Source organism: Carcharodon carcharias, chromosome 20, assembly GCF_017639515.1.
Source record: "Carcharodon carcharias isolate sCarCar2 chromosome 20, sCarCar2.pri, whole genome shotgun sequence".
Lineage (NCBI taxonomy): Eukaryota > Metazoa > Chordata > Chondrichthyes > Lamniformes > Lamnidae > Carcharodon > Carcharodon carcharias.
In genome coordinates this window covers 67,166,503-67,186,989 of record NC_054486.1, presented here as the reverse complement: position 1 = coordinate 67,186,989, position 20,487 = coordinate 67,166,503, and the positions used below count along the sequence as shown (strand labels likewise).

At 45.3% G+C, this 20,487-nt stretch overlaps 1 protein-coding gene across 1 annotated transcript in view; it reads right to left on the bottom strand.

Moving 5' to 3' along the window:
* pygl (phosphorylase, glycogen, liver) overlaps positions 1-20,487 on the bottom strand; it is a 171,466-nt gene that overhangs the window by 74,516 nt on the left and 76,463 nt on the right. Inside the window, exons 8-10 of the mRNA XM_041214190.1 lie at positions 5,968-6,108; positions 5,243-5,335; positions 4,546-4,692 (exon numbers count right to left, since the gene is read on the bottom strand). Of these exons, the coding sequence (XP_041070124.1) occupies positions 4,546-4,692; positions 5,243-5,335; positions 5,968-6,108 (381 nt within the window). The remainder of the gene's footprint in view (positions 1-4,545; positions 4,693-5,242; positions 5,336-5,967; positions 6,109-20,487) is intronic.

The following is a 20,487-nucleotide window of genomic DNA, read 5'->3' as shown; positions in this document are numbered from 1 at the left end:
GAATGAGTTGGGAAAAGTGGATCAAGTGTCAGTAAGGAAACATTTAGGGGACTTTGATCATAGTACCACAACGTCTAGGTTAGTTATAGTAAATCCATTGAAAAAAATAATGAATTTTGGGGAGGGACAATTTCAATGGGTTGAGAGCAGGTAAATTGGAATCAAATGTTGGCTGGCAAAATTGAATTGAACAGTGGGCTATCTTTAAAGAGCAGATAGCTCGGGTAGAGTAGAGGTACATTCCCTTGAGGGGGAAAGGTGTTGGGATTCTGACATGACCTCCGGGATCATGGTTTTCAAAAGTCATCCACATCAGGTCGCAACCCTGCAGCTCTTTCAGACTCCCCTTTGAAAAGTCAACCTATAAGACACAGGCACAAGTTCACTGAAATAATACTACAGCAAACCCCATATACAAAGGGCCAGCTTTGACAGCCAATGTTTCACTGTTTTGCACCAGTAAACACTTGTTTCCTAGTAACAAAGCCCATGAAGTTAGTGTTTCCTTCCTTTGTATTGCTGGGGTATTTTCTGGAAATTCTGGGAGTGGGTTGAAGGGGGAAAGACAAAACACTTGCATCTATGGTAGTTACAAGGAATGGAAATCCCATGCTAAGAAAGTAGAAGTGACATCACAGTGCCTTCCATCTCACTTTCTTGAATCACCAGATGATCATCAATTCAGAGGTTGCTGACAGCTAGGAGGCCACAGTTATTGCACCCAGCCTATTCAATTTGCAGGATCTGAAAAGGAAATGAGCAAGGAAAAATATATATGTGTCCTTTATTGGATCTTTGGACTTGAAACTTTCTGATTGCCTTTTAGCCTTGCAGTAGCAGTTAAGTTTACTCCCTCACTTCAGGGAAAGCAAGAAAAGTCTTGCACCTTTCATGATCTCAAAGTGCTTAACCACCAATGAAGTACTTTTGAAGTCATGTAGAAAACACAACAATCAATTTGCACGCAAACAATAGTGTGCTAGTGACCAGATTATCTTTTCTGGTAATGTTGATTGAGGGATAAGTATTGGCTAGGACCTCAGGGATAACTCCTTTGCTCTTCTTCACAATAGTGACATAGGATCTTTTATATCCGCCTAAGAGGGCAGACGAAGCTTCAGGTTTCTGTCTTATCCAAAAGACAACATCTCTGACCATGTACCATTCCCTCAAGCCTGCATTGAAGTATCATCCTAGGTTCATATGCTCAAATCTCTGGAGTGGGACTTTAACCCAAAACCTCTTGACTCAGAGGCTAAATTGTTACCAACTGAGCCACAGCTGACAGGTACCCAGATATAAATTTGAAAAAACAGGCCTCCCATTCATAGCATCTTAAGCTTGCCAAAAATTGGTTAAAACAATCTACACTGAATATTTTCATTTTTGTGTAATTGCATTTTGAGATTTCTCATCCTTTTACATATCTGTAAAAAAAAAAAGAGGCAGTAAAATGAAAAGATCTATTTTTCAACCGCAAAGGGCAAACCTACGCTGCACAAAGCACAGATTTTTCATTATATGCAACCAGAATGATCAAGGTTATACATGCAGCTTGTTTTTTAAGATACCTCTGGGATCATTGTCATCATAGGGTCACAACTGACTCAAATCCTATTTGGACCAGCCGTATCTTGTGCCTATAAAGCTAGGCATTCTGTGAAGACTGCCTCACCTGTTGACCCTCGAGTCCTCACCACCATCTACAAGGTTTGAAAGGAGTGTAATGGAACACTCATTACTTGCCTGAATGGATGCAGATACAGCATCACTCAAGAATTTCTACACAATCCAGATAGAGAGTTCGCTCAGTTGGACTCAGAAGAGCCGCAGAGTCCTGAGGAAACACCTTTTTATACAATGAGTGTTTAAGATTTGGAATGTACTGCCTGATGACATGGTGGTTACAGATTCAATTGTAGCCTTTGCAAAGAGATTGAGGCAAAATGCAGGGATATGGGGAAAAGTAGGGGAGTGTTACGAATTGGAATGCTTTTTGAAACACCAAGGGCAGGGTCAATGGGCTGAAAGCTCACCTTCTGTGCTGTATTATTCTATGATTCAATATCCACACTCTGCATGACTAGACACGGTTCCTGCAAATTGTATCATCTATAGCATGCATTGCAGTAACTCACTAACCTAACTTTGATAGCATTTCCAACCATGTGACATCTACCACTGAGAAAGCAAAGAATAACAATGTCATCACCTCCAAGTTACATACCCGAACTTGGTCATTCCTCACTGTTCCTCATAGGTGTTAGGATTAAATTCTGGAATTCTTACCTAACACCATCATGGAAGACTAATACCATAAGGATTACAGTAGTTCAAGAAGAAGATTCACAGCCAGCTTTTTAGAACAATTAGGGATGGGAAATAAATGCAGCATTCCTGGCAATCCCCACAAGGTAAGAACAAAAAAATGTATCTCTATTGAATTTATATTGTTGCCAAAATATAAAGACAGTCTCTCCAGTGAAGAATCCTGCTTTGGACACCATGAAGTAGACTTCAATGTCTGAAATGTGCTAACAGCAAGTCATGATTAACAATGCTTAACCATGTACATATTAACAGTAGGAGGTACAGGTAGGTTGCTGACCCCATTCTAGTCTTAACTTAATGGTGTCCACCTCCAGACTGACCCTGGCTCTGGGTCAGGTGTCTTCTTACATTACTGTGTGGGCAGTACTGTACTCAGTCCCACATTAACCCTTTATGTACCAGACCCTTCTACTACACCTCCCCCAAGTCTTTATCCCATGGATATAGAGTTACTTTCACTTAGTTCCAAGTCTTACATTGTTATAAGTCTTGTGCATTAACCTTATTGTTACAACCTTGATACTGTTGTAACATTTGTGCTAATACAGTATTAACATTAACAATACTCTCACTACCCCATCTACCCCCTCCAAGTTCTTGAAGTTAGAGGTTCAGGTGGTCTGGCAGCCTTACAACCCTTCCATATCTCATTCGTCATTCTATCAAGAGAGTGATATGCTCTAGTGGTGCTTGTTCTTGTCATTGGCTTGGAGGTTAGATGGTGTTTGGGTACGGTTTAATCTGTTCCTTCCATTACTTGAGGTTAAAACACGCCTGGGTGGTCTGGCTAGTTTGGCGGTGTTGGATGGTAGTTACTCTTGATCGTTTCTTGTGGGATGGGCAAAAAAGTTTTTGTCTACTTGGCAGTGTTTGTTCTTCTTCCTTCTCCATTTAGGCCATCTGGAAGCTCGTTGAGGCTGCGGAAGTGTTCCTGTGGCAAGAAGATTAATTAGCATGCTCACCTCTGTTTTTTGTTGTTGATAATATGCAACTACTACCAGCTCCAGCATCCCTTGTGGTTTTGTCTCACTGGCTGGAAGTTGCTGTGTGTTCAGATGGTTGGTGTGTCGTGGCGCCTCAGACAGTTGATGCATCTCCGGTAGCACTGCCACCAGAAGTGCAATGGTAATCTTGTGAGAATAGGTTGGTCTGACCATTGGGGTCTTTCCAGCACCTGGAATGATGATGGGCAAACCTCCTTCACAAAAAGAGAACATCACAGGTGAAATCAGAGTCTGAATACTGTCTAGTGTTTGAGGACTCCAGTCCGTGCTGTTCTGGCTGACTAATGACTATGGTAGTCTTGACATCTTCCACCAGGGCTACGCAGGCATCTCTGCTCAGAAAAGAGAACGGTTGATTGCAGACGATATACATCAGCTCAAAGATTTGTTTGTTACCATACCTCAGTGGTTCCAGGAACATGCCGAGGACTGGCAGTTGGACTCCCCCCTGCTCTGTATAGTGCAGCGTCTGTCATTTGAATCCATTGACTTTGGGGCCATGGTTTCTTTTCTCACAGGACTGCCATGCTGGCACCTGAATCTAATTTAAAATTGGTTAGATGACCGTTTACCAGGGTATCAGCATTCCAAAATGAAAAACCACATTATCTGATGTTTCTCAAGAAGAATGGCTGTGCATCTTCTGGGTCTTCAGTCTCAACCTCATGGATTACCTTTGGGATGTCTGTGCAGTGCTGGGGTTTTGACTTGCACAGTTTACCAAACTGTCCCTGTCTTTGCAGCGGAAGCATTGGGCAGTACTCGCTGGACACTGATCTTTCCTGTGAGGGCACTTTGCACTGCAGCACTGGCAAGGTCACTCTGCTGGGTGGTTCAGGGGTTGCTTTCCCTGACTTGGATAGTCCCTGTGCTTTTGTGACCTGACATGGTGATTGAGGGTTCGTTTCTGCCCCATGAAGTGTTCTCTCCCCTTTGGATGGTCCTGTGTTGTTCAGGTAGCCCAAACAGTCTAGTTAGCTGGATAGCCTTGTCGAGGGTAAGATCATCTTTAGCTTGTAGGAGGTTAGAGAGTGCACCAGACCCCTCTATTACATCAGGCATCAACATTTTAACAAATTATCTCATGCAACCATTATGTTTACTACACTTCTGTATTCTTTATAACTCAAAATGACTTCATATTCCCTTCCCATAGGATTTAAAAAAAAAATAAACATTTCTAAAACATGCTGCTAGATTGTACACTTACATCTAGATGTCTTTGGTTAATCTCATAGATAATCTCCAGATGTCTGGGTAGGAGTTTCTCAAAGAGGCCCACAGGCCAGCGTTCAAGGGCTTCAGGCAAAATTGTGTGATTGGTGTATGCAAATGTATTCTTGGTGATATTCCAGGCCTGAAAAATGTCACAAATTATTACTGTTCAAGGTATGTTCATTTCAATTTCTAATCTGTAGTGTGCATTTTTATGTTTAACAAATATTTTCAGTTTTCAATGTGCTTTCACCAAAACCTCAATCACTTACTGCATAGATACTTTTTTGTGCGTTTTCATCTATTGCCTTGACATTTTCAAGTTAGACTGTCAATTCACATTAAAGTAAGCACAATTTTGTACTATGGAAGCAGGCCATTAGAAATTGAGCTGAGACACACAAGATTCTTTACCATTAGGTCTTTTTAGTCTGAGGCACTGAGTCCAACCACAGCACCTCTAGTGGTTGAGACAGTCAAATTCAAAGCAGACTTTTTGATCTCTATAGTTCAGTTACATGCTGTCTTTACCAAATGAGTCATTGGGGAGTCTATTTTAACTATGTGGAAATGTTTCTACTGGAAAATAATTGAATATATTAAGATGTGAAAAAAACCCTCTATGGTCAGTTCTCTTGTGTTTCAGAGCAGTTATGCTTAAAAATAAGTGGCTTTTGTATACATGGTCTAACCTGATCCCAAACAAGCTTCTCGATGTCTACTAAAATCCTCATTAACTCAGGAATTGCCAAAGCAGGATGAGTGTCATTGAGCTGAATTGCCACCTAGATAATTGTATAATGGGATTAATTAATAGAAAATTACATATAACTGTTTCTTTCTCTTCACTTCACCTCTTGCAAGCAGAAAATTATATTGCCAGTGTGTATAATACACGTCAAATGACTTAGGAAGGCTTCATTTCAGTTTAAGAACATCACCACTCCACCAGACACTTCATAGTCTTCTGGTCTCAACATTACTTTAACAGCTTCCAGACTTTAACCATTGCTCTAATTTACTCCCCTACAGCAGGTAATATGGAAAGTGTGCATCAAAGAAACTGGGAATGGGGGAGGTGTGGGCATGAGCTTGAGATGGGGATTTCCCCATCAATATGTGGCCATGAGGATGCTCTGTATTCTTGCAGACTACCTGCCTTTCTTGTGCAACATTTCAGCTGACAGTTTTGTGCTGTGAGCCTGTATGCATTAAGAACTGAACTGGCATCAGCTAAACTCATTTCAGTTAGAGCACCTAACCTTGTAAGACAGAATAGCTTTCTTCCCGTCAATATGAATTGGATCAAATTCAGGTTGCAATTGTGCAAGGATGTTGCACTAACCCATTACATCATTCCTTTATCTTCCAAAATAACAAAGTTCTGATGTTAGCATTCCGAATAAACAGCATCTACCTTGTCAGAGAAGGAATCAAAACAAGTCTTAATATCCTTGCAACTAAATTTAGAAGCCTTGAAGCGACGGATAATGTCTTGAAGTGAGGCAGCAACAACGAAGTATTCCTGCTTTAGTCTCAATTCTTTGCCCTCAAAAAACTGAAAACAAAATATAATTAAGAGATATTAAGGCTCAGTCTAATACAGTGAAAAAGATCAGATTCAATAAAATAAAAAAGGCTGGTTTTGTTTCCAAAATCAGCTCTTTTGATGGCAGTAATTGAACTACATTTTGTTTTACTCTCTTTTAAAATGGAGTATGGTTTACATGTTGACAACTCATTATATTTTCAGTCATTGTTCTGTAGAAAATAAACATCTGACCACCTCTGCAATGCTGCAGAGAGTTGTCTGTATGATAAAGTGGAATGTACAGTAATTGAGTTAGAAGTCTGTTACACAGTCAAGGGTTCAGTGGGCAAATACTACAAAATAAAATATCAGGTGGTTTACTAAATGTACTGTGAATCCCCAAACAGTGTTAAAGACTTTCCTTTAATTCCGTGTTTAAATTGCTGAGAGGAGGGAAGATTTGAGTTGGTGCTTGGCATGATATAATGATGCATTTTCATGAGCATTTTCCACATTGCCAATGCAGACCCAAAGTCCAAGTCTTTTGTTCAACTAAGCGAAAGAGAAGCATAAGCAAGGTTAAGGTGTAGCTTGGATGGCAAGAACACATTAGGCCTTACCAAGTTTGCATGTTCATTCATGTGTTTGTAGTGAGACAGTGGGTCAAGAAAAAAAAGGAACATGAAAAAAGAAGAAAAAGTTGTATCATTCACTCTAACAACGGGCCTTCACAGTCTCCTTATCTCCTACTTCCTTCATATTGTTTCTGCCCAATATTTCTAGCATTGCTTTTTTTTATACTTTCGTAGGATGTGGCCATCACTGGCAAGACCAATACTTGTTGCCCATACCTAATTGCCCTTGAGAAGATGGTGATAAGCTGCCTTTGTGAACCTCTGGAATCCATCTGGTGCAGGTACAACTACAGTGCTGTTAGGGAGGAACTAGCAGGATTTTGACCCAGTGACAGTGAAGGAACGATGATATAGTTCCAAGTTAGGATGGTGTGTGGTTTGGAGGGGAACTTGCAGGTCATGCTGTTCCCATGGATTTGCTGCCCTTGTCCTTCTTGTATTTACAAAGTTGGGGCAGAGTGCAGGAAATTTTGGAAGTTTTCTTTTTAAAGGTGAAGTGTCCTCATTCTTGTCTGGTGAGGAAGGGAAGCTAATTGTTATTCTTAGCGATACAGGATCTGCACGGTCACTGAAGTTGGCAGGTGATGGGAATTTTCCTCCAGAAGATTTGCTAAATAAAAACATATTTTGATATGGAGTTTGATGGGAATTGTTTATTGTTCCATTCTATAGAGTTAAGTTAAAACATGACTCAGTTGAGGGGGTTGTTCCTAATTTGCTTAGTGACCGTGTATATTTTTTATTAAGGAATGACTTGGCTGGGGATAAGGTATTACCACCACCAGTGGTTTTGGAAAAAGCCATTTAAGCTGTTGAAACTCAAGTTGTGCAAGAAAAGCCAAGTGACTTAAAAATATTAATAGCTTCCCGTAACCCTGCTGCGAAAATTAATGTTTCAACTAAAGATGTATCCAAGAAATCAGAAACTCAGTCTGCTAATTTTAAAAAGGCATTGCATCACAAGGCTGAGAAGGAGATATTAATGACAGTTGGAGATGAATTAAAGCCTTCTGAATTAAAAATGCAGGAAAAACATAAGCAAGGTGGCAAAGCAGTTAACAACAGTACTTAAAGCTAATGATGAAACAAAGGAAAGGATTGCATTGAGTGAAAGTGGAACAGCTGTATATAGACACTATAGAACAGCAAGGAAGGCTATGTGTTCTTGAACACAAATTAAAGCTTCAAAATAAAGAAGTGATCAGCTCTTTCTAGAAAGGAATCTAAGCTCAAACACAATGAGGGGATGAAAAGCAAAAGGAAATTTGGAAAAATCATGAACTGACTAGAAAGGAGTATCAAATTTTCTTGGCTGAACATCGAGATAACCTTAACAAGCTCTTAAAGCAGGTAAAGGGGATTTTATTTGACATAAATATTAACTGCTTGCACAAACGGAGGCAGTGTTAACTCTGAATTGCCTGGAAAAGAATACTGAAGTGTTAAAACAAACTTAAAGATAAAAGCGATCCTGAATTTAAACAGGATGAGGTACATTCAATTGTTAAGCAAAGCAATTTGCTTGTTTGGCTGGAGGTAACTTTCTTCTCAGGCCTGGACATTAAAAAATATGCAGGCATGGGAGAAAATGGGAATCAGGATCAGAATTTTTAGGTCGGGCGTATGCCCGACTCAATCAGATGCGAAATCGCCCATGATATTTTGGTCGGCGGGCCCATGTGAGTGTTGGAAGTGTACCCGCCAACAATTAAAGTTGTTAAGATTCCAATTGTCCCCGATTTTTCATAGTCCGTCCAACATTACGGTTGGCGGACAGGTGAATCTGCCAGGAGGACTTTGCATTTTTGATGAAACCACATCCAAGGATGGAATGAGGTTTCTGTTATTAAATTAAATAAAAATGTATGGGCAGAATTTTCATCAGGTGACTGATTCAGATGTGTGGACATCTTTTTCTGGATTTTAAAATTTTTATTTAATTGTTTAGAGGTCTTCAGCTCCCTGAGGCAGCTCTCTGTCTCTTCATTCAGCATTCACCTGCACCCGTGCTGATGTCAGTGCCCGCCCTCCTCCTGCCCACCCCCCCAGTAGTGTCACCTGCACCCGTGCTGATTTCAGTGCCTGCCCTCTTCCTGCCCCCACTCCAGCAGTGCTGAGCATTTCAGCACGTGCTTCACGCTGGTTGGTCTTTAATTGGCCAGCCAGTGTGAAATCGCAGTCAGGGGCCGATCACGAGTGGTGGTCCATTCCCCAGCTGCTCCCGGGTCTGCCGATTGCACCCGCACGCCGACCTAAGAATCCTTCCCCAGAAGTTAAAAACTGAACAGGGTGGTTCAGAGTCTGTTTTAAAAATTGAAACCCTAATAAGAATTTACAGTGTCTGGTTTTAAAGAAGAACAAAGGAAATTGTTGAAGCTGGAGGGTAAGAGGGACTATGGCAGGGGATTTCTCTTTGGATTCCAATTCACAGCCACCAGTACCTAGAAGCCAGACGGCTTTCCAGCAATCAGCAATGTTGTTCTAGGTAAAGTTAACCAGACCAAACAGACTTAACATTTTGAGTCCCTATGACTCTTCTTCAGCTCAGAAGAAGTCATAAGAACTCGAAACATCAACTTTGTTCCTCTCTCCACAGGTGCTGAATTTTTCCAGCATTTTCTGTTTTTATTTCAAATTTCCAGCATCCACAGTATTTTGCTTTTACAAACAAATTGGGAAACTTTTGAGCCCATTGAGAATACAGGTATATCCCAGGTCCAGACTGTTCACAATCTAATACAGATTTTAAAAAGTGACACAAGGAATGCAAAACTCTTAAGAAATCACGCAAGTTGTGCTTTAAATCTTAATTATCACATTCAGTTGGTTTCGTTACAGTTAAAGCTTATGATGTTGGCAAGATAGAATGTTTACTGGTGAAATGCAACAGGATATGAACGATACCTGTGTACTAAGTTAGTTGTTAAAATGTTTACAATGGTATATTTTGATGATATTATGAGAAAAAATCATTACTATGGTAATACTTTCTCGTTTCTGGGGCAGGTGTAACAAATGCTGGACTTTACAAGGTTATGTTTTAAAATGTCTCCTTCAACTTAAGGTGAAATAGGATATTCTGAAAAGGGGGCTGATGACATCACAACACAAGGCTGCTCATATCCCTACAGTGGAGACAATGAGAGATGTGGAGCACTTTCCTATTTTTTAGGCAGCCTTCAGAGATACTGTAATAATCTAACATTAAGCATTTTTTATATAAATATCTAGAATGAATAAATATACGATAGTCCTTGAACATATTGCAGAACCTTTGGGGTGCTTGTTGTCAAAACAAGTCAAAAATACCATCAACACCTTCACTTGCCAGTTTTTATTTGAGACAAGCACTAAAATTATGACAATTCACCTTGCGATTGTGACAGTTACAAACTGTTTAGGAGCAGTGGATAATGGAAGATCCAGACTCATTGGGTAGAACTTTACCAACCCCATGGGCAGCATTTTTCCCTTGTCGGGTGCCCGACTTGAATGGGAGAAAAATAGTGCACAATGACATTGGGCGAAAGTCCCGATGTAATCGCGCACTCACGCGATATTTCGGTTGGTGGGTGTGCATGAGAGGCAGTAGCCTGCTTGGCGACAATTAAAGGGCCTATTAAGGCCCTTAATCAATTAATTGAATTGAATTTTTTGCTGCCCATCCAACCTTACAGTTGGTGGGCAGGCGAAAAGGCCAAGCGGACTTTGCATTTTTTGCCAAACCTCATCACAGGCAGAATGAGGTTTCGGCATTGAATTAAAAAAAACTTGAAACTTTTAAAACTCATTTTTAACATGTCCCTGCTCATATGGCAGAGTCACATGAGGGGACATGTGTTCCTTAATTTTAAAATCATTATTTGTGAAGTTAAAAGTCTTCAGCTCCCTGAGACAGCTCTGTGCCTTCAGGGAGCTTTCTGTGAGCACGCTTGCACGCATGCGCTGACTTCCGCATCTGCCCTCCTCCCCCCCACCCAGGCAGCGCTGAGTGTTGTGGCATGCAATTCATGCTGGCTGGCTGTTAATTGGCCAGCCAGAATGAAATCATGGTTGGGGCCCAATCGCGGGCGGCAGACCATTGTGCGGTTGCTCCCCAGTCTGCCCACCAGACGAGGGGAAAATCCCCCCAATGAAGGTGGGAGGGGTGGGAGGGGAGATAATGGCTGGTAAAATAGCGTGGGTCCGCGTCACTCAGGCTGCATGACTTCTTCCTGCCATCGACCAAGTATATAGAGTGGGTTTGGTGCTTTCCTTGGGTTCTGATTGCTTAACCTGATTTATGTTTATATGGGAGTAACTTGACATTGGCAAAATGGGCACCAACAATGGGGTCGTTGATGGATCTAACTTCCCAATTGTGCCCATGGAGGAAACTCCCGCCACTCAAATTTGATTTACTTTGTAACTCAGCTTAGACAGTTGAACATACTGCAATTCCAAAGGCTCTTGTACCGCAAGAGTAAATGAGGTTTTACTTCACTTGTAATGTATTATCAACATGTCAGGTTCCACCTGTACATTGACAATATACTGTTCTAACTCACCATTACCTCTCTCATCCCTGCCAATAAACTCATAGACAGCTTGTTTGACATTCAATACTGGATGAGCAGAATTTTCTTCCATTTAAATATTGGGAAGACTGAGGCCATTGCATGGGATCTTCTGGCCCCGTCCACTGATGGGATTGTCCGGTCCTGCCTAAAATCAGTGAGCTTTTAGCTGGGCCAGCGAATCACCCACGGTGGTTCCTGTCACGATGGGGCCGGAAAATCCTGGCCATTGGACAGAATTGTCCCAGGTTTGCACTAAGTGCGGTAGTGGGTGGGAACAAGAACGTTTTACCCACATTTCCACAGCAGGAGCAGGCAGGTTCAGCCAAGCTCCCCAGCACTTGGAGAACTGTAGGGGAAGAGGCAGTTGTGAGGTCCAATTCAGATGACGAGCCTCTGGATTTGGCCTTCCAACTCAAGGTGGAGAGTCAGCAGAAGGCATGGGAACATCACACAGAGCTGTGGAAGCCCTCAACAGAGTGGCACGTGAGTTGGAGGAGTGCGTCTGCCTGCTCTCTGATGAAGCGGTGCCCAGATGTGTGTGTGTATCGAAGTCTCCATGGGAAAAATGGCGGTCGCTGTGGAGACCCTGTTCCAGCAGAATGCAGAGATGCGCACAGTCATGCACTCCATCATGGTAGCCATGGGCGAGTTCCTGAAGTGGCAATGCGAGAGGGAAACAGGGCATCTTGACATCCCTCCAGGTGCTCCTTCCCCTCAAGGAGGTAGGCCAGGGTCCTCAGGCACCTGAGGGGAGGAGGATCAGCAACTGGACAACCCTGGGTCATCCACTCAGGAATCTCAGAGGCTGTCCTTTCCTCCGAGTCCCCATTGCCTGCGACCCCCCTTAACCTTGACCTCTGTGACCACAGAGGGAGCAGCTGGTCCACAGGAGGACAGCCAAAGCAAGCCAGAGGACACACGCCAAAGTCATCAGAGGCAACAGGGCCAGCCATTGCAGAGGCTGTCTCCACCCCTGCTGTGGATGTCAGGGTAGCACCTATAAATATTAGGCCTAGAAAAGTTAAGGAATTCTGATCACAGTTGGTTGCACAGGTGAACATATTCTGTCACTTGATAATTTGAAAATATAGTCACTTTCACTGAATATTGTGTAATGGTGTCTGTCAGCTTCATTTGCAGGCTTTGCGAGTTCTCCCACTACATCCCCCACTAGCAGTTCAGCTGCACACAGCCCACAAGTGATCCTGGAGGGCGGAGTGTGTGTCTGGCAGGGCGTTTCGGAGCCTCGTGCAAGCAGTCTCTCATGCATGCGGATCCTTCATCCATCACATTCATCTCACTGTCCCGAGCATTTTCAATGCTGCCTGCTTTCAGTTGTCCATCTGAGCTGACCAGCATCTCCGCTCACCCGCTGATCACACTCCCATGCAGCACCTGTTCCCGCCCATCACAAGTCTCCTTTCACTTTCAGATTTATAAGCATGGTGCGTATAACATTCTTCTTTAGCTCCCCTGTCTTTTCCCCGCCCCCAGCCACCCATGTCCTTTCCCCAATCATTGTCCACCTCCTGGCATCACCTCCCACCTCCCCACCATCACCTACCAGCCACAACCCTTTGCTTTTGGGGATGTCCAGGTGAATGTGCACATTCCCTACCTTCACGAAAATCCCACCCCCACCAAACTAACTTCCCTGACCTCCTTCCTGCCACCAGGGTCCGTGTCTGCCTCTGAGTCCCCACCACCCACCCTCGTTGTCCTTTTTACCGATACCGTCGCACCCTCACCCTACCGGTTTACTCTGTTCTCTCTCATTCTCACAATTCCCTCCTTCCAGGCCCACCATTATTTTGCTCCCCAGGAGGCAGTCATCAACTGCACAGACCTCTCCTTTGCACGGTCACCTGGACATACCTCCCCTTACTCCTTTGTCCTTCTGGACTCCTTCCTCCCTCGGAACTTCTTCCCCCACACGGAACTTCTCCCCCTTCGGAACTCCTTCCCTCCCCGGACTCCTTCCTGCTAAGGGCTCCTTCCCCCGGACTCCTTCCCCCACTTACACCTTCCCCCTTCCTCCACCCTTACTTCTTCCTCCACCCTTACTTCTTCCTCCACCCTTACTTCTTCCTCCACCCTTACTTCTTCCTCCACCCTTACTTCTTCCTCCACCCTTACTTCTTCCTCCACCCTTACTTCTTCCTCCTCTACTGACTCCTTCCTCCCCCTCCCTGACTCCTTCCTCCCCCTCCCTGACTCCTTCCTCCCCCTCCCTGACTCCTTCCTCCCCCTCCCTGACTCCTTCCTCCCCCTCCCTGACTCCTTCCTCCCCCTCCCTGACTCCTTCCTCCCCCTCCCTGACTCCTTCCTCCCCCTCCCTGACTCCTTCCTCCCCCTCCCTGACTCCTTCCTCCCCCTCCCTGACTCCTTCCTCCCCCTCCCTGACTCCTTCCTCCCCCTCCCTGACTCCTTCCTCCCCCTCCCTGACTCCTTCCTCCCCCTCCCTGACTCCTTCCTCCCCCTCCCTGACTCCTTCCTCCCCCTCCCTGACTCCTTCCTCCCCCTCCCTGACTCCTTCCTCCCCCTCCCTGACTCCTTCCTCCCCCTCCCTGACTCCTTCCTCCCCCTCCCTGACTCCTTCCTCCCCCTCCCTGACTCCTTCCTCCCCCTCCCTGACTCCTTCCTCCCCCTCCCTGACTCCTTCCTCCCCCTCCCTGACTCCTTCCTCCCCCTCCCTGACTCCTTCCTCCCCCTCCCTGACTCCTTCCTCCCCCTCCCTGACTCCTTCCTCTCCACGGACTCCTCCCTCACCTTACTCCTTTCCCCTTCCTTACTCCTTCCTCCACCCTTACTCCTTCCCCCTCCATACTCCCTTCCTCCATCCTTACTGCTCCCTCCACCCTTACTCCTCCCCCCTCCATACTCCCTTCCTCCATCTTTACTGCTCCCTCCACCCTTACTCCTCCCCCACCCAACTCCTTTCTCTCCCTGGACTGCTTCCCCACTCTGGACTCCACCCAACCTCTGCACTCCTTCCCTTAAACCTTCCTCCCCAGTTGCTGTATTACGCCTGTTACCCCCTCCTCCCTTCCCCCCCCAAACCTCACTCCCTGACACCTTTGTTTCCCCCCGACACCTTCCTTCCCCCCACGTCCCAACCTCAACCCCCCCCAACACATCTTCCTCTCCCAGTCAAACTTAGACCTTCCTCTCCCTATCCGGTATATCTTCCTCTCCCACTCACATTGAACCTTCCCCCCCCCACCCCCTTGACAACCATCTGAAGCACACCATGACCAAGACAGTGAAGTCCCGAAGCAGACCCTCAACAGTGATTTTCCACCTTCCGTGAGCTGCTTCATGGCAGAGCCATGTCCCTGAGAATCCACCCAGCATGCGATTGACATTCCTACAGGGTCCTGTTGATGTTGGGCTCCAGCATCTTCTGCTCCTTGGGTGTCTGTGATGTGAGCAAGGGTCTGACGGTAAGTCCCGACTTCTGCATGTCACACTTGTCAAGGCATGTTCTGCATTGGCATGTTTTCCCGCTGATGGAGGCAGATGATTCCAGCGAGCTGGGCTCATAATGATATGCAAATGTGTTACAATGAAGTTCCTGGCATCTGGGAAACACGGCCCATCACTGAAGGTCAGAGTGAATGATTGCAAACTGGTTTCACGGCGGTGCAAAACCAATTTTTGGCCTCCTTGCCATATTGTCCACTTATGGCCGCTCCCAGCGGGTACGAATGATTCCAACCATTGTCTTCAGTTCCCATGACAAACTCCATTCCCTAGCCACTGATTTCATCCCTTGCTGAGGCAGATCCAAGCTGTTCTGACCCCAAGGTGAGCTTCCAATCACATATCTGCGCTATCACTAAGATAATCTATTTCCAACTCTGTAACATTGCCCATCTCTACCCTGCCTCAGCTTATTTGCTGCTGAATTCCTGATCCATGTCCTCTTTACTTATAGATTTGACTATTCTAATGCACTCCTGGCTGGTCACATTCTATCCTATGCAAACTTGAGGCCATCCAAAACTCTGCTGCCCCTATTCTAAATTACACCCAAGTCCTGTTCACTCATCATCCCTGGATTTGCTGAACTACATTGGATCCTGGTTAAACAATGCCTCCACTTTAAAATTCTCACCCTTGTTTTCAAATCCCTCCATGGCCTCTGCCTTCCCCATCTCTATAATCTTTACCAGCTCCACAACCCTCCAAGATACTTATGCTCCTTAAATTCTAGCCTCTTGACCACCCCGATTTTAATCACTCCACCACTGGTGGCCGTGCCATAAGCTGCCAAGCTCTGGAATTCCCTCCCTAACCCTCTTTGCCTCTCCATCTCTTTCCTCCTTTAAGGCACCTTGAAATATACTGCTTTGACCAAGCTTTTGGTCATCTGACCTAATATCTCCTTATGTGGCTTGATGTCATGTTTTCCTTTATAATGCTCCTGCAAAGCACCTTAAGACTGTTATGAAGTCAAACTTTCCTTAACATTGAGAGCAGAGATTGGGAACTTCAACTCCTGATGAGCCTTGGAACTCCTGCACATGCGCAGACTAGGGAGCGGGCTGCACATGCGTAGATCGACATTTTTATGTTCTTTGGGCCCACTGTGCCTGTGCATAGAGAAAAACTGGAGCAGAAACCCAGGTCAGATGACCGGGAGCGGAGCGCCATTGTTGATAAGTGTCCCAGACATGGAACAGGGAGGGGTCCCACAGGAATAGTCCCAGAGAGCGGACAGGGACAGGAAAAGTTCCCAGTTCAGATAAAAAGAGAGGAGCAGAGAAAGAGGCTCCCATTAGGTAAAGAACTGCAGGCCATTGGGTCAAAGATAACCCCTTGCAGCAAGGCTGTTCTGCTCAGTGTGGCCAAAGAGCTTAAGTTGTGCTTGTGAGTTGGTCTTTGGTTACATACTTGGGAATGCAGGGGAACAGAATCTCAGCAGACAAGATTGAAACCCTGCGAGCTGAGCTGTTGTTGATGCCATCCAAGTTTGGTAATTGAAGAGGGCTCAAGAGAAGCCCTGAAGATCCAAGAAGGCAGCTGAAGTGATTTTGTGCTGTGGGCCGTTGGAGCAAAGGTACCCCTTTGGAGCAGTAGTGCTCTGCTTGGCGCGGCTGTAGTGCTGAAGTTGTGTTTGTGAGATGGTGTTTGAGTGCATACTCGGGAATCCATGGGAACGGAATATCGGAACATGAGATTAAAACCCTGCGGAGTGGACCATTGTTGATGCTGTCTGAGCTGGAACAACTTTTGGAGAATTCCCAGTTTAGCTCTTTGAAGGTGAAGAGTGGAATTCTTTCAGAGAAAGACAGAGTTTAAGTGAGGTTGGATTACTCACGTTACTGACATCTGGGTGAGTGTTGAAAAATTCACGGACTCTGATTTGGGCTCCTCTGCCATTTATTGTGCAGATTGGTGTGTTTGACCACAGTTTGCCTGTTGATTCACATGTATCTCATATTAACCCTGAACGCTAGAGTGTAAGATAGGTATTGTAAATTGTTTTATCCTTCTGACCTTGTATAGAAAAGTTTATTTTTTGTTTGTTCAAAACCTGTGGAATTTTGTGGCTTTATTCACTAAGCAAGTGTCTTGAATCTCAAACTTTGTCTACTTTAAACAAAACGTTATTAGTCTCTAACTGGATCTTACCAAAACCTTGGCAGTCTGGTCGATGCACATAACTAGATGTTTTATTACATTAAAGCCCTTTTATAAATATGAATTGCAGTTATGCACATGAGAACTTAGAATCACTGTAACTGATTTCTCTAAATATATGGTTGTAGTCACAATCTCCAAACTAATTTAAACTGTGTTTCTAAAATTCATATTTTTGCCTCTTTTTGCAAGGTTTGCCAAACAAGATTACAAATTGAATGCTCTATGGCCTGAATTTTGCCCTTGGCGGGCACGTGGTATTGGCGGGCCCGGGACCAGTCCGTTGACTGTGATCGGCCCGACCGCGATTTCACGCTGGCCGGCCAATTAATGGCCAGCCAGCATGAAATGGACGCCGAAAAGCTCAGTGCTGCCAGGGTGGTGGTGGGAAGATGGCAGGCGATTACGTCACCGTGGGTGTGGGTGAGTGCTGCAAGAGAGCTCCCTGAAGGCAGACAGCTGGCTCAGGGAGCTGCAGACCTCAAAATGATTAAATAAAAGTTTAAAAAGTAGCAAAAAAATGTCCATGCATCACAGTCAAGCACCTGAAAATATATCTCATAAAAATGCTGTTCACAGATGCTTACTTTTATTTTATTTCATAACGAAGATTTCATCCCACCCTTGGATAAGATTTAATGAAAAATGTAAAGGCCGCCTGGCCGATTTGCCCGTTCACCAACCTTAACGTTGGATGGGCCACGAAAAATCAAAGACAATTGCACTGTTAATGGGATTAGTTGCCCTCTTAATTGTTGGCTTTTGTGCGTGCCCGCCGAGCAAAATATTGCGCGAATGTGCAATGACGTTGGGATGCTCGCATGATTTTACGCCTGATCGGGTCTGGTGCGCACCCGCCCACGGGACGTAAAATTCTGCCCTATGTCTTCTATTGATACAATTTTTATGCTAATTTCCAGTCATGTTCCACTTTCTTTATTGGTTTGTAAAGCTAAGCAGTTTTAGAGAATACCGAGATAATGGCACATGTAGAGGAAAGGCCTACTACCTGGTGCTTTATTACCAAGAAAATGAGTTTGACACATAGCAGCAAAACTGTCCCCTACGCCTAAACTCACACATATTGATCCAAGAGGGAAGCCTTCAGGTCAAGGGTGCACAACAGTCTTAAAGGGAGCTTTCGTCAGTCATTGTCTACAGGTAGTCTGGAGTTACTGGGGGAGAAAAAAATAGTTTGCCAGGGCAGGCCTGACCTGCAAAACAGCTGCCATTGGCAGAGCGAAAGGGGAAATAAACGCTTGTACCTCTGCAATGTGCTTGTGAACTGCCCTCTCAGAAAGTCAGCTGCCTGCTGCCTGATTTCCTGTCAGTTAGCAGCAGCCATGCTCAAGGATGTTCCCCCTGGCTGCCTCGCACTCCAGGCCCATGCGATTTTCTACCTGACCCAGAATCTGTGCTTTGTGATGTTCACACGCCATGTTCGATTGGAATGCAAAATGATGTCCAAAGTTTCTGGTTGGGCAGATTACCCTGCAGTGACCCAGCCAATATACATGCCCTTCCCCTCCATTGGTGTCAAGATGATAACAGTTACTCCACCTCTGCTCCATTGATGCTTCCTTACATTCTGAGCATACTTCTCTTGCGAGCATTCACAAGGGTAATGTCAGTACTGTCTCATGGCATCTATGTGCTGCTTACTCTGAGGCAATGTAAACATGCAGTGCTCTGCCTATGATATGGCACAGTGAGGCAGCTATTCAGCCATCTCATTACAGCATTCACCCATAACTGATCATGTGCTTCGGGTGCATGATGGATGCCTCAATGATAACACTGGTGCTTGATATAGCCCTATGCATGGGTTCACCACCAGATCTCCAATTTCACGGGCACCTTTCACTTCATGCAGGGCTTCTAGATGCCAACTGTTAATGACATTCACCTTTCCAGCCCACATCTGGTAATAAAATCTCTTTCTGCACAAGATCCAGGTTTCTGGCAATGACTCCTCATCTGCTCACAACTTTTGTTATCACCAGCCATGCCTTCTTGGCAATGACAGGTGGTCTCTTCCTTCCATTTTCTGCAAAGAGAACCTGCCCTAATTTTCACAGACTGCTTCCATAAGAATCATGCTTGCTCATCTGTATCTAATTGGAAGATGAACATGGGAAGTTTGGATGGAATTTCCAACGCAGACCCCTTCAATGCTAGAAGCCTTTGAGTCCTGAGTTCCCTCCTACTAATGGGCGAATTGTCTTTCTCAACTGTTTTTCATATTTGCACCTTACCCGCAAAATGCAAATAAGGATGAATCGAGAAGCTCAGCCACAGTCACTTCTGGGTCAGGAAGACAGCTGTTAATTTTGCCTTGCTCATCTATAACATGGGGCAGAGATTTCTGCTTGACGTGCAGGGGGTGGGCCCTGCACATCAGTGCGTGAAATGACATGCGGTGATGTTGGGTGAGCGTCCCGACGTCACTGCGCGCCGTTGCGATATTTCGTTGGGCCGGCCCGCGATGAAATTCAACGCGCACCCACCATTAATTAACAGGCTAGTTAAGGCCCTTAAATCGTCAATCAATGCCGATTTTCAGGCACCCGTGCAATCTTTGGGTCGGCGCACGGGCGCAACGGGCTGGCTGGTAACAGACTTTTTAATAAAACTCATCCACGGGCGGGATAAGAGGGCTCAGTGGGGTTGTCAATCTGGTCTATGAGTATTTATTCCAGAGGGTTTTTTAAACTTGCTTGTGTGACCTGCAGCAGTTCAGAATGAATTCCAGCAGCTTTCTGTGTACTTTGAACCTTCAGGTCAGCACTCTGCAGTCAGTAATCTTTATCGGGCCTGCAGCTTCCCGGAGGCCTCCTTTTACCCTGGGTATGGGTCCAGACATGTCCACTGAAGGCAGCTCCTCTGAGGAGGAAGGGAGGGCTAGAATAAGGAGGAGGCCAGGAATGCACAATCAGCCTCCAGGAGAGCCACCTTTGGGAGGACAGGTGCAGGCACAAGGGACGCAGGGTCAAGAGGTAGTCCAAGGTGGAAGGCGCCGCAGAAGACGCCACTATCTTGCTACCAGAGTATACAGGCAGAGAAGCAGCTACCTCAATATGACTGAGGTGCAGTGCCAAAGGAGGCTCCGACTGTCAAGGGAGACAGTCAACTACATCTGTCAGTTGATTGGCCCTGAGATCTCTCCTAACTAGGCGGACACCCCATGCCAGCGGCTTTGAAGCTCACAGTTGCCCTCAACTTCTATGCCTCTAGCTCCTTCCAGGGCTTGGTGGATGATCTTTGCGGTGTCTCCCAATCAGCTGTGCACACTTATGTCAAACAGGTTACAGACGCTCTGTTCAGGTGTGCATTGACCTTCATCCACTTCTGCTGTGACCAGGCAAGTCAGGCACAGCGAGCCAGAGGCTTTGCAGCCATTGCTGGCTTCCCCAATGTCCAGGGTGCAATCGACTGCACACATGTGACCATCAAGGTGCCAGCAGGTGATTCCTGTGCCTTCGCTTACAGAAAGGGATTCCACTCCGTGAACGTGCAGATAGTGTATGATCACAGGATGCAGATTCTACAAACCTGTGCCAGCTACC